General features: G+C 38.6%; 1 protein-coding gene across 3 annotated transcripts in view; it reads right to left on the minus strand.

The window, feature by feature from the left end:
* Window positions 1-13,200, minus strand: part of tle2c (TLE family member 2, transcriptional corepressor c) — a 28,455-nt gene extending 15,255 nt beyond the window's left edge. For all 3 annotated transcript variants that reach the window (XM_079876846.1, XM_079876847.1, XM_079876845.1), the window contains exons 1-3: window positions 12,905-13,200; window positions 1,575-1,675; window positions 956-1,019 (exon numbers count right to left, since the gene is read on the minus strand). In XM_079876846.1, the coding sequence (XP_079732972.1) occupies window positions 956-1,019; window positions 1,575-1,675; window positions 12,905-12,928 (189 nt within the window). In that variant the 5' untranslated portion in view covers window positions 12,929-13,200. The remainder of the gene's footprint in view (window positions 1-955; window positions 1,020-1,574; window positions 1,676-12,904) is intronic.
* Window positions 13,201-14,163: the final 963 nt, after the last annotated feature.

A 14,163-nucleotide genomic window follows, 5' to 3' on the forward strand; every position in this document is an offset into this window, starting at 1 on the left:
TACCACTTCATTAAGTTTTGCTTTGTAGAAAGCCTTTCTTTCAAGCGAATTTCGTTTTGTACAAATTGTATCTTAATTTTAATAAATGTTTCATCAACCAATTGCATGTATTTAATAAATAAAAAGCAAATATAGGAGACAATATAACCGTGACATTGAGGCTCCGATGCGCCGCGTTCACTTGCATTGCATTGTGAAGTTGAACTAGAGCGCATCTCATCGTAAATGAATGAAACTCAGCGTAGGCCTATGCCTCATACATTAGCATTAAATATCTTTGCTGCATCCTTTCTAGAACAGACAAAGGCTTTCTTGCGGCTCGCATCAGCAGAGCATTGCATCGTCCATAGATCGCAAAACAATCAGCGGATGGCGGGTGGGTGCGGCTTTTAAATGTGGTCAAAAAACGTTGGTGCGGATGATGAGTTTTGTGGTAAGACAGGCACCCCCCCCCCCCCCGAACCGTCACATTTGACTCACTTCATAACCGTCACCACCAATTCTGAAACCGGCACACCCCTACAAGTAAGAAATCAATTCTTGATATCAACAATGGATTTTGAATGGCAGCCTATGGTGACATTTCACTAGTGAAAATACAATTACAGATATCAAGAATTATAGTTTTTACTAGTTGAAATTAAATTGTTGATATCAAGAATTAGCATTTTAATTAGTGAAAATGAATTAGTATTAGTATTAGTAACAAGAATTAGTATCCTGGAAATTAATAAAAGTTAAAACGGCTTGCCATAATCAGCATCTTGTTATGCTATCAATGAAATGTTGCAAAGAGCATCTTGAGCTTCAGTGAAGCAAGAAAATCTGGCAGAATCTTAAATATTTCACAAGGACATTCAAACTTTTCTGTGCATAAACTAACCACTTAATCAACCACTATATTAGCTCATCACATCTTGGAATTATGGGTAATGTTGTTGGAAATCCCTCTTACCATGATATAATGTCTGTGCATCTCTGTTTTCTCACTCGCCAACTTCTCACATTCCAGCTTTAGACTGAAAGACAGAAAACGACTCAGTTCATCTGAGTTCAAAGTCATGTGACACGTCCTCCTACAGCTCTCATTGGTCAGTGAAGGACACCACAATATCTACATAACATAATACATAACCTCTACATTAAATATGTGTTTTTCAACAATAAACTTATATTTTATTCTTAAAGCTGATCACATTTTGTAATGTACATTGATGTTTACTATTCTAAAGAAAGACTTTTAGTAGCTTTTGAAATTGCTCCTAATGAGACTATCTGGATTAGGCTAACTGGATGGCTGGCTAATAGTCTGTATCAGCTAATACTGGCGTCTCTAGTCGCTGGAGTGATTTTAGAGCATTACAGTTTGATAATCTCATTAGCTTTGCACAGGTGATCCCAACTGCAGTTCAGAGAGGAAGTAGATCACAACATAACTGAATAAAATGAACATGCAATTATAGAAAATGAAGTAAACATGGGGAGCTTTACGATTTTGCTTTGTTTTCAGGCTTCAGTTGGGCTCACATTTGGAGAGTTTGTGTGAATATTGTGATGAATCCTGTGTTGTGTACCTGTGATACTGGGCCTGGAACAGCTGAAACTCCTCTTTTATGTGGTCGAGTGTTTCCAGCACTGTGAATTTCATGCCGGCGTGGCCTGACACCAGCTGAGCCTGGAAACACATGAGCAGTGTGAGGGTCGTCACTCCAAAACAGACTATTAATTACTATTTCTACATCGTAATGGGATTACCTTTGCTAATTAGTCTGTATAGATTAATCATGTTAGGCAATCTCAGGAGAACAATACCAGGATAGATGACAAATTGTACTTTCAATTCTGTTTATTTACCATACATGATACTACTGTACATACACACTGCCTGGCCAAAATAACAAGTCACTGTTTGGATTTAAATTGGCAAATGTTTAAGAGTCAATGATTGGATCATTGTTTCAGTGATTATTATGTTTCTAGCATGTTATTTGTTTGGCAACAGTTCTTCTAACCCTAACTGATGGAGTGTGTATAGCTTTTCATTTCTTAAACACCAATGTAGGAAGACACATCATGGCCATATTCCAGGATGATAATGTGAAGATTCATCAGGCTCAAACTGTGAAAGAATGGTTGTGAGGATCATGAATAATCATTTACACACATGAATTGATGATCCTCTGAGTCCAGAGCTTAAATGCAGTGACGTCTCTGGGATGTGCTGGAGGAGACTTTACAGAGTGCTGGACTCTTGCATTGCCAATCCAAGATCTTGACCAAATATTGATGCACCTCTTGATGGAAATAACATCACAACATATATTTCCATCAAGATCTTGTATTGACAATGCAAGAGTCCAGACCCCTGTAAAGTCTCCTCTAGAGTTGTCCGACCTCGGTACCAAGTCGGAAGTGAAATTTTAAAAATGTGACTCTTTGAGCGCTGTTGAGCAGAATCGTAAACACCTCTGATTGGCCACTGTGTTCACACGTGTTCATCGGATATGTCTGTGATTGGCTACAACGATCAACCCTTTAAAAAACGTGTTGTAAATATACATCAATGACACTCTTCACCGAGTGCTTAAACACACACAGGAGCGTTTATCAGCGGAAGGCTTGTGCTTTCACACGCTTTCCCGTTTTTAAATCACTTTCAAACACTTCCGTGTGCTCTCAAATGTTCCCATGAGTTGATCATTGTAGCCAATCACAGACATATCCGATGAACGTGTGAACACAATGGCCACTCAGAGGTGTTTACAATTCCGCTCAAAGCGTCACAATTTTATTACAATTGGTACCGAAGTCAGTTCTTTTTGACAACTCTAGTCTCCTCCAGCACATCCCAAACACTTTCAATGAAAGTTGTTAAAGGTTTCACACTCCATCAATTAGGGTTAGAAGAACTGTTGCCAAACATATGCTATAAGCATAATAATCACTGCAATAATGATCATGTCATAGACTATTAAAGTCCCCCTGTGGTGAAAATCAAGTTTTTAATGTTGTTTATATGTGGTGTTTTTAATGTGCTTTAAGGCTAACCATGTGCAAATGCATTAGTCAGCACCATTGCTGAGTATTTTCTCCTTAAAACTGCAGTGAACCAAAGACAGTCTCAAAAACACACTTTGAAATCGCTGGTGTTCCTGACGTCACAAACTACCTTGTAACCAATCACGTCAATGTCTCGGTTGGCTTTAGCATATCATTAACAGCAAACTAGCAAGGAGTCTCAAGAGATGCCAGGTTATCCCGGTATATTTTTCTGTTGATATGAAAAAATCGGGTAGATTTAGCAATATAGTGGGTGTATGATGTATACGTTATGATGAACTATATGCCTTTCTCCACTGACGCTCTGTTGATTGTTAGAAGGCAGCTGTCTGACTCTGAGGTGGCGAACGGGAACATGGGGAACATGGTTCATGTAAAATTAGCAACACATTATTAGCTGTAACATAGTCAAGCCTAAGGTTAATCATATTAATTACCCTTATGTGTCCAACGCTGTAAAGAGCGATACCATTGTGCAGTGTTTACCTCAGTAAGTTGGCCGAGTGGATCTGTGAGCTGGAGTAAGTGGAGGCGGGGCTAATTAGCATATTCATATAAATAGTAATTTTAAAGATTTTAAATTCAGTTTTTGTATTTTCACTTTCACCAATAAAGACATACTATGGTAAATGTCCAAAAAAATATTTTAAAAAGCCCAACGCATATCTGTTAGCAAATTAGCATTGAATCATGGCTAGAAATCCATAGAGATACTGTGGTCCCTTTATGTTAGTACGGCCTTAACCGGAAATGAGCAATTAAATGACATTGTCACACATACATTTCACAGAGTGAATGTGCCCGTCTTATTTTATAAACCATCGGTTTGTTTTATTGGGCTTTTTCATGCTATAGTCGATGGTTTTAAACTGATTAAAAATAGGCACTGTGACACATCTGTGCATCTCTAGTGTTAACCAAAAGAAAGAAGGTGCAATGAACATGTGAACATGCAATTAACAGGAAGAAGAGAGAGCAGGCCCTTAACAAAACCTAATCTGATTATAGTAATGCATTACATATGACTAAACCATCAAGAACGCACTGACACAACACAACCACAGAGCTGTGACCCAGACAATAAAGTTCAACCGCTCACACTTAATCTAAACTAACATTGCAGGATTGCTTATCATGCTTTAGTTACATTCTGATACCGCACTCTAATACTGTACTGAATACAGGTGATGCCATTAAGAGTTTAAAACGAGAAGAAAAGGATTGTGGGAAAAGCCTGTGGCTGAATCCATCCCAGACAGAATTAATCATGTGAAATTATAAACTTAAACATTAAAAAATACCTTTAGGGGAAGTGGTAATACACAATCAAATCCTCTGATACACACTCTCTGACCATACAAAGGGGGCTTCACTGCATGGGTAAAGAGATAATTTACTGTCCTGTCACTGACAATAAACGCTTTATTTTGTCAACTTTATCAAAAACACGAGACTGACTGCAGGCACATATTCAATATTGACCTTGATACGACCCGTGATAGAAGCCAGGCCGTCACCTAACAGCACTTCTTACAAACTATACAAACTTGTTTGCTAGATCACACCAATAAATGAAGCTCGAAGCTACAACGAAATAAAATAATAACATTTTGTTTGTAAGACAGCAAACAAATGATGATGTATCGAGTTGCACAGCACTATACCTTTCACAATAAAAAAATAAAATCTGTTAGATAATGCCAACAAATGATTCTGCATGGAATTGTTTTTGTACTTTGCTTTTTGCATTAAAATAAAATAATAAAAATACAATGGAATTTTGTTTGTTAGACAAACATCAACAAATTGTGCTGTATGGAATTGTACTATGCTTTTAGCATTAAAAAAAAAAAATGAAAAAAAAAATTATATAATAATTTTTTTTTTTTTTTATCTAAAATAAAAAAAATAATTAAAAAAATTAAATTAAATTAAATTAAATAATCTAAAAAAAAAGAAAATCTAAAATAAAATAAAATTTAGTTTGTTAGATAATGGAAGTAAATTATTCTGTAATCTTGCACTATACCTTTTGCATTAAAATAACTGTTTGTCTGTTAGCAGGCACTTCTATATACAGTATTAGTGCATGCTGGGATATGGTGAAGAGCAGATATATCAATAGGACTCAGAGGCTTTGCTCAGGAAACAAGAGAGGGTGTTGTACAGAGAGCCGAGTACAGCGTGACAGAGCCATGAATTGTCACACACACTGTTCCTCTCACACCAGCCCTGAAAGAACGCAGTCATCTATCTCACACTGTTTACTGTGCAGGGCACTTTCAGACCAGAGATAGACACGGAGAGGGGGAGGAATCACAGAGCCGTGAATAACCGTAGGCTGCTGAAATATTCAGCACATGTGGCACAAACACAAGAGCAGTAACAGCCGTGTGTGTGCAAACGACACATGAACCTGCTGCGTTCCCAATCCATGCTTCCTGTGCCGATCACTGCAAAAACAGGAGAGTTCGGGAGGGAAAAAACAAGCACATCTGTTGGGAGCGATCGTCTCATTCCAGAAGACTGCATCCGTACTGTACATCAGCTCTGATGAGCGGCTTGTTAAAGCCTCGATACACAATACTGCTCTGATGAGAACTGACACCAACACACACACACACACACACGCATGCAGCCGCTGACTTTATTAGGGATGTTCATTTTACATCCTAATTTGGTGCCATTAATTATCAAAAAAAATAGCAATAAAAAGTAAGGCAGAATTAATGCACATTTATGCAATACATCAGGAATTTTCTTATCATTTGTGAGATTCAAGCTTGAAGCATTATAAATATATATATATATATATATATTATAAATGTACAGCGCATTTATGCATGTTCTGCAGTCAGTGCCGCTACATGCAACATGTTTCACTTAAACACATTTACAGAGAGCAGACGGCACAGAATGAGTTCAAAGTTTAACTTTTTAAGTTGAGACAATTCTTGAAAACAGTGTTGATGTGCGAGACCGAGAGCAAAACTGTTAGGTGTGTCCTAAATGGCCAAATCCATATGTCTGACACTGAATTCACACAAACATACAAATAATAGCGCAGACTGAACGCAAAAACACAGTTCCTCTCTCTGATATTTGACATCTCAATAGTGAAAAATGTATTGTAGGTCAATGATGTCTCGAATGATCTCTATTTGTGGGATTTCCTCAGTAAATATGGAAATATGATATTAGTGTTGTTAGCAACTCACACACTGAGATCTACACTCATGCGAAAACTCCATCTATAATAAACAAAGCTGTCTACACTTCACAATGAATCTCTTAGGCCTGTTTACAGCTGGTGTTAAGATGCGTTTCAGTCGATCGGATCACAAGTAGACGAGGGAGACATTGCCGTTTAGACCTGGTGTTTTAATCCGTCTCTTTTGTCCACTTTCAACCACTTCTGTCCTGAATTCTTCGAGGGGAGGGTCTATGGACGGGTAAATGTGTGGGTTTTTTCATATCTTTCGATCTTATGGACAAAATAAGCTCACGCAAATTACATATGAACGTGCCAGGAGACAACAGAAAAACACACGGAGAGCATCAGCTTTAGTTTCTGCTCTGACAGCCGCAAGACCAGCCGAACGCTGTGAGTGTGTGTTAGAAATCAGGAATGGAAAGAGAACATTGTGCTTGATACGTTTTTTGTCTCCAAACTAAACTTGGGTCTCCAGCCGAACAAAGTTTAAATCCCGTCTGGCTAGAGCTCTTCTCATAATGTTTACGCATTAGGTCAGTAGACGGTCTTTTGCAGCTGTTCAAACACATTCAATCACATGAGCGTTTACACTACGAAAGCAATCCGGTCGAATGTGTCTTCAACTACCTCTGGAAGTGGTCGAAAGTGGACAAGCTTAAAACATTTTAGACCCCGTTTACAACTGTATTTAGTGTCGTCCACTTGTGATCCGATCGACTGAAATGCATCTTAATACCAGGTGCAAACAGGGCCTTATTTACATCGTTTTTACACTTTGCTGGTAAAAAATTAAAGGATTGCAGAACTCTAAAGCGCACTGTGAACCAAAACTCAAACACCTCTGATTGGACATTGCATTCACGAGTTCAACAGATCCTTCTGTGATTGGCTACAATGATCAACGCTTCAAAAACACGTAAATAGAAACCTTTGACGGACTTCACAGAATCAGCGGGTACCAAATACACCTGGTATTACCTGGACTGCAGAAATGCTGGTATCATCAATTTCTTTAAATTTCAGTACCGACTTGGTACCAAAGTACCAGTACTTTTGACAACCATGTACAGGTATGTGATTGTGAGGAATTGAACTCTTAGAAATGTCTGAGGTACTGTGTTAATATAAAGGAATTTTCTGTATTGATTTTTCACAGGTATTTTACCCGTATTTTGAATTATGCATTGCAAAGTGTTTTAGGCTTAAAGGGGTCATCGGATGTCCATTTTCCACAAGTTGGTATGATTCTTTATGGTCTTCATGTAAAGTTTGTAACATACTTTAGTTAAAATCCCTCAATGGTTGTGTAAAACAAAACCCTTTTTACCTCCTCAAAAACAGCTCTGTTCACAGCAACCCGTTTCTGTGCATGTCTCTTTAAATGATAATGAGCAACTGCTCCCCCCCCCCAGCAACCCCCCCCCCCCCCCCCTTCCGTGGGGCGTCGACACAAGACATGTAAAGTGATGCCTTGGCGGACAGTATACAAATGGCTGAGGGCGAAATATGCTAATACGGGAAATATGCTAATACGGGAAATATGCTAATACGAGACAGTTCGTCAGCGATCGTGGGCGGAGCATCAGAAAATCCAAACGGCTTGATTATTAAGAGTGTTTAGGCTTTTTATGGATTAAAAAAAATGTATTTTTCTCATTGTATGGTGGTTGTGTGTCCACACACCGCAAAGACACAATTATATCCAAACACCATATAAAAGTGAATTCTGCATCCGATGACCCCTTTAAGAAAATATCTGTAAATATCCATTTTTCTACAGTCTGCTAATGTTCTTCTTTTGTAAGCCGCTTTGGATAAAAGCATCTGCTAAAAGCATAAATGTAAAAAGTAAATTATCATTAATTCAATGAATTAGTCATCATTAGAATTAGTAATCATCGTTAACACTAATTAATTGTTTAAATGTGCATGTAAAACTGACAGGGTAGGCCTTTGAGAGATGTTAAACCCGGTGTGTGTGCAGTTTTATATGTTCAGTGTTAGAAGAGTGTGTTAAAGACATATCCGATCATTAACACCATCAACGTAAAAACAGTAAATACAGCACAGATGGTGAAAGATGCAGGCATCCTCGCACACATTTACACGCGCATATCTGTCATTCACACACGTTCACACTGCACTGCTTCAATGTCTGAGGCCGCTTACATCTGGTATTAACGTCACACTCGAGAGCGATCCGATCACAAATGATCTAAGCAGAGTGCAACAGTACGGTTCTAAAAATCACATTAATTTTCCAGAAATGTATTATAATAAAATATGAGATCCACCAAAAGAAAAGAGCTCAGCAGTGCCGTCCTTTCCCGAGAAACATTGAGAATGGCGTGATCCAGTCTCCCCGCACTTTAAATACACCTATACATAAATATATTTGCATATCTAAGTATTTTCAATAAACTAAAATGTTGTTTTTATAATTGTAACTGTATAAGTTGTAGTCTGAGCAGTTTTTCCACTGTGAGACAGACTCCTGGTAGCAATCATTAAACAGAGATAAAATGTTTTAAACAGAGATAAAATCGTTAAACAGAGAAAAAATATTGTCTTCTATGTATTTAACTTCACTTATTTTCTATTTGTTTTTAATGTATGTTGTATTGTATGTATTGACTGCCATTGTGTTTTTTTGTATTTAATTTCACTTATTTCTATTTGCTTTTAATGTATGTTGTTTTGTATGTACGGACTTTGCACGTTGTCCAAGACAAATTTCCCAGCGATGGGACTAATAAAGTATAAAGTAAAGTAAATCACTAAGTTCAGTGATCTAAATGTATTTATATATGTATATATCTCGCGTGTGGAAGAAGCAGGACCGTAAAATGTTCGTCCAATCATTGAATTCGGTTCGAATGCAATGATACGATGTTCTTCCTACCTGTCAACATATGCATTTCCATACCTCACGCAAACATCACAGCGCGTTTCATGCTCAGAGTTAGACAGACGCCAGTCACAGAGAGCCACAAACAAACAGCAGGACCTTTTACAGTTCCTCCTGAACCAAAACAACCAGCTTATGCTGCGTTCACGCCAGGGGCGGCGCTAGGGCTGGGCTAAGGGGGCTTAAGCCCCGAATGATTTTAGTAAAGCCCCGAATATTTTGTTACCATAGAGCAAAACAATTAATCAGAAAAACAAATGTGAATAAGATTACAGATGCCACGATTACCTAATCATGAAAAGTGCATATTATAGTTTTATTTATATTTTCCCCTTTGCATTAAACTTACGACGTGCGTTTGCAGCGTTGAGCATTGTAGCCAATCACAGACATGTCTTTTGAACGCATCGGCCAATCAGAGGCATTTAAATGAGTCGCTGTGCTGAAGATGTGTTTTGCGCGAGCTCACCGAGTTCTACACTTTTGAAAACCTGTCATTATTATTGGCAATAAACTTAAGATGCAAATAAGAGATTCACTGCAATGTATTTGATATTCTTGATGCTGCTTTGATGCACTTCATTACGCACCGCTCTAAAAGTTCAGCGGTCTAGCTCATCAATGTGAAAATGATTAAAGAAATGAAGGAATGCCTGGTAAAATGTAAGTAGATAAACATTTAATATTTGACTGTTTTACAATAGAAATGTTCAACTACCGACAGTATCCGGTGACGCAAATTACTCAACTTGTTTTATTTATTTATTAAATTTTGCCTTTTTGAATTTAAAATATGATATAATTTCCTTGATTAATTTAGAGAGAATGAATGCATATTTAAAAATAAAATATTATTTGCAAATAGTTACAATTATTTCACTAATACAATAACCCTTTCTTTTTCTTTATTCCCTTAAATCGCTTTTATAATTAATTCCTTTAAATACAAATACCCAATTTTATTTTGGGCTAAAGCCCCGAATATCCACTGACCTTAGATCCGCCCCTGGTTCACGCCATAACTACTGTCATTTGCAAGAGATGGAAACCCGTGACGTTATACTCAGAGCGTTTCGTGACTCAATCTTTATGCGTTTCATTGGCAACACCATCAACGCTGAAATGAATCTGCAGCAGTCAGGTGGTACAGGTCAGCGCTCTTTAAGTTGTTTATGTTATGTTGTTTATGCTTTGAGACACAAGGTAGTTTCTCGTGACTCTTTTCTTCACTCTGCTGTGTGCAGGGCCGTTTCTAGGCATAGGCAAACTAGGCGGTCGCCTAGGACGCAAACAGCTGGGGGGCGCCAGTGAGAGCCCCCACCCCATCAAGAGATTTTTTTTTTATATTGTATTATTATTATTAATTATATTGTATTATTATTTGCACTAAGTGCCTGTCTTTTTGGCAAAAAGACGCCCACCACTAAATATCTACAGTGGCATCTGGGCGTGAGGTGCTTGAAAGTAGCTTTTGACGCGTTCGGTTCGACCCGAGTTCGAATCCGCCTTTAGCCGATTTTCCCTTTTCCCAGGACATGAGATGTACAATTTATAGCCTAGCATAAAGGTCTCTAGCGTTATATTTTGCCAACGAACTAAAATCGAAACCGTGATATGGCTTTGTGCCTTTATAAAACAGCACAAGACTTTAATTAAGTATCCTATAGGCATTCTGTTTGTGCTGCGTGATTTAAAGAGAAGTGCGCACTTTGCTCACGCGATCAGCATGGTGATCTGGTGTTTTCTCCAAAATAAAAGCTCAAGGGTTTATTTCTTGCAAGTGAAGAAATTAGGACAAAAGTATTGTAATTTTCCTATACTATAATAAAATATCCTTTTGAAATATTTTAATTTATTTTTTTATTTTAATTTATACAGTACATTTATAGGCTGTATGGATTGTGCATCATAGGAATACTTATATAAATCATAAACACCAGTGATAATGTAATGTAGACTTGAGACTCTATAACTAAAAATATGTTTGAGCCCTCTTTAATGTCCAGGTACAAGTCAATGCTTTTTCTTTGTTCTATGTGCACAGTTCATGGGTTGAAGCCAGTTGAAGCTCTTAATTTTGAGCTCTCAAAGTGCACCAGATTGATGCATTTAACCTTAAAATGTAAAAAAAAAAATCTTGCGGGGGAGCATGCCCCCGAACCCCCCTAGTGGGACAGAGGTCTACCCAACATAGTTTTACAAAATCTTATGGGAAAGAACGATCATTTATGAACTTTACTCCGTCCAGCATAGTTCAACAAAAATCTTGCCTAGGGTGCCAAAAAGGCACGCTCTAAAGGGAGGGTGGGATCTCATGCTTTCAAAGCTAGCTCGCCTCTCTGAAATTGCCTACCCTACCTTTAAACAGAGTAACTAACTACCAACAGCAAAGGCCTGCATATTCAACTGTCAATCATCTGTTGTGCTTAAAACAAGTGTAAAAATTTGGAACAAAAAATTGGAAACAATTCTCAGCTGTCCACTTGTGATCAGATCAGATCAATTCCATATATTTATAAAAACTATAATAATAGTATCTTAATGATACTAAGATAACGGTGGATGTGAGCCAGATGTTAAACCCAGGTGTAAAGCAGTCATGAGCGTCCTGTATCAAGATCCGACAGGGTTTCGAGAGCAGACAGATCATCAGCGGCCCAGCAGGCATCCGCTGTAGCAACAGCACACACAGTCATAATATATCACCACATACTGTCCGCTAAACACACGGATATAAACAGCACACGCTAACAAACCTAACCACATTTGCACACTCTCTAAAGGTCATTCATTATGCACACTGAAACTCCTCACTTTAAAAGCTAATGCGAGCTACCACAGAAACTGGGTCTCCATGGGCCTGTAATAACATGCCATCATAGCAAAGGTAGCTTTGAAGTGCAGCTCAGTGTGTGTGTGTGTGTGTGTGTGGTATCGTGTTGCCCAGTGATGATGATGGAACATGACATTTGCAGCAGAGAGTGGGGTGGCCTGGATCCATATGTAGCAACATGCAGCAATAACTCGAACAAACCATTCATTCACCCGTCCGTCCATCCATCTGTCCATCCCTCCTCCACACACAGCAAACTCACAAATCTCTCCGTTCATGAATGTCATTCTGCAGCATTTCTGCCTTGAATCATTTCTCTTCTTCTGCACATGAACATCTGCCCATCTCTCTCTCTCAATTCAAAGAGTTTTATTGCCATGACTGCTGAATAGGCAATACTGTAGACAAGAATATGGCTCAAATGAACATTTGTGCATGTGAACTTTATATAATTGTGTTTAAATGTGTGTCAGCTTGAGGTGGAGGGCTTCCCCAACTGAGTTTTGGTTCCTCTAGTCTTAAGGTTTCTTGAAAGTAGATTAATGTAGAGTTTCATAAAAACAAACAATAATAGTACAGTAAAAATACATATATGTGTGTGATACAAAATATCAATACTTATTCATAAAAAAACCATTACAAATATCAAAAGTAAAACAAAACTCTACAATCTAAAAGTAGGCTATATTTAATAATAGGCTCATTTCTAGGCTCTGTGACTGTAATGGCTATTTTCGCAGCCCGTGCATCAACTGAACCCATAACGCTGTAATTAACTCTTCATCGTGACCTTTACCCTGACCCTAACACTAAACATAATGCACGTTAAAACGGGCCCTCAACGATCCGCTAGAAACGATCTGTAAAGGAGTTCATTAGGCTGCGGTACCTGGGGTCTTCCGTGCGGATACATCTGTTCTGGAGGTCATCCACGGGGATCTCGATGGTCAGGATCGAATCCGGAATCACCGTCCGACACCGAACCCCCACCCCCCCCGTGCGCTCACGCTGCGTAAACCCGGATCTCTCCTCCGCTCCCCGCGCTCCAAGCGTTCTCGAGTAACCTTAGAATTTCGAGGTATCCGATGAAAAGTTTAAAAACGTTCTATTCGCCTGGATCGAACGCTCTTCCTCTTTATGACGCACAGTTACGGCGCGCTACAATGTAACAAGATCATCCTGTGCGGGGCGCGTGCACGCAGAGCGCGCGTCGGAGATCAGAGGAACATAAACAGCGCTGACCTGCGCGCACACGCGGTCTGAATAATCTAAGCGAATCGGTTCGTTTGAACGATTCACTGATTCATTTGAGTCTCCTTAACATGTACAATAGTAATCACGGTTTCCGCCAAAATACTATGCTTATTTTACTACGGGGTTTGGAGGTATGTGTCACTATTGTCCTCATAGAAATAAATTAACCGAAATGAATTATTGTTTAAATAATGTTACCACAGTCCCCGTTTTACACGCAAATGTAATCACATTTTGTTTGTAATGTCAATTTTTCGAAGATTTAATACGTTTTTTTTTTTTTTTTGGTAAAGTGGTTTGCATGGTGAAATTCTGTTGAGGTTAGTCAATTTTCGAAAGTTCTGCGAATCGGCTCGACCGAATCACTAAAAAGAACCGGTTCAAAAGAACGATTCGTTCGCGAATCGGCTGTCAACGAGCCAAACTGCAGTCAGCGAGGGGTGTATTGGATTTCTGAAAATCTAAAATAAATATATGAGAGACTGAGTCGGAGAGAGAAAGGGGTGAAAGATCAGAAGAGAAAAGAAAACGCACAGCAGCTCTTCTCAGCGGTGCAGCCTGTGAGATATTGACTTTAAGTGCGGAGAGCAAAAGCTGCCTTTAAGGTCGACCGCTTACATTTGTTTATGAAGATTACATAAATAGGATAGACATGCAACAATCGCAAGTGAGAAGACAGTTGAAACCAAATTCCATTGACATATATTATACTATTATAAACTCATCTGTTTAAAATGAAATACTATTTGAAAGAGAACAAAGCCGCAAGCCGCTATTATCATAACACAGAACATAATGTACAAACATTGCAGCCTTAACGTCTCTTTTCAAGACTGGACCCTGATTGGCTAACAAGATTAAAGTCAAGGCCAATAAGTGACCCAAATGCCCACG

This window comes from Squalius cephalus, assembly GCF_949319135.1.
Source record: "Squalius cephalus genome assembly, chromosome: 7".
NCBI classification, from domain to species: Eukaryota; Metazoa; Chordata; class Actinopteri; order Cypriniformes; family Leuciscidae; genus Squalius; species Squalius cephalus.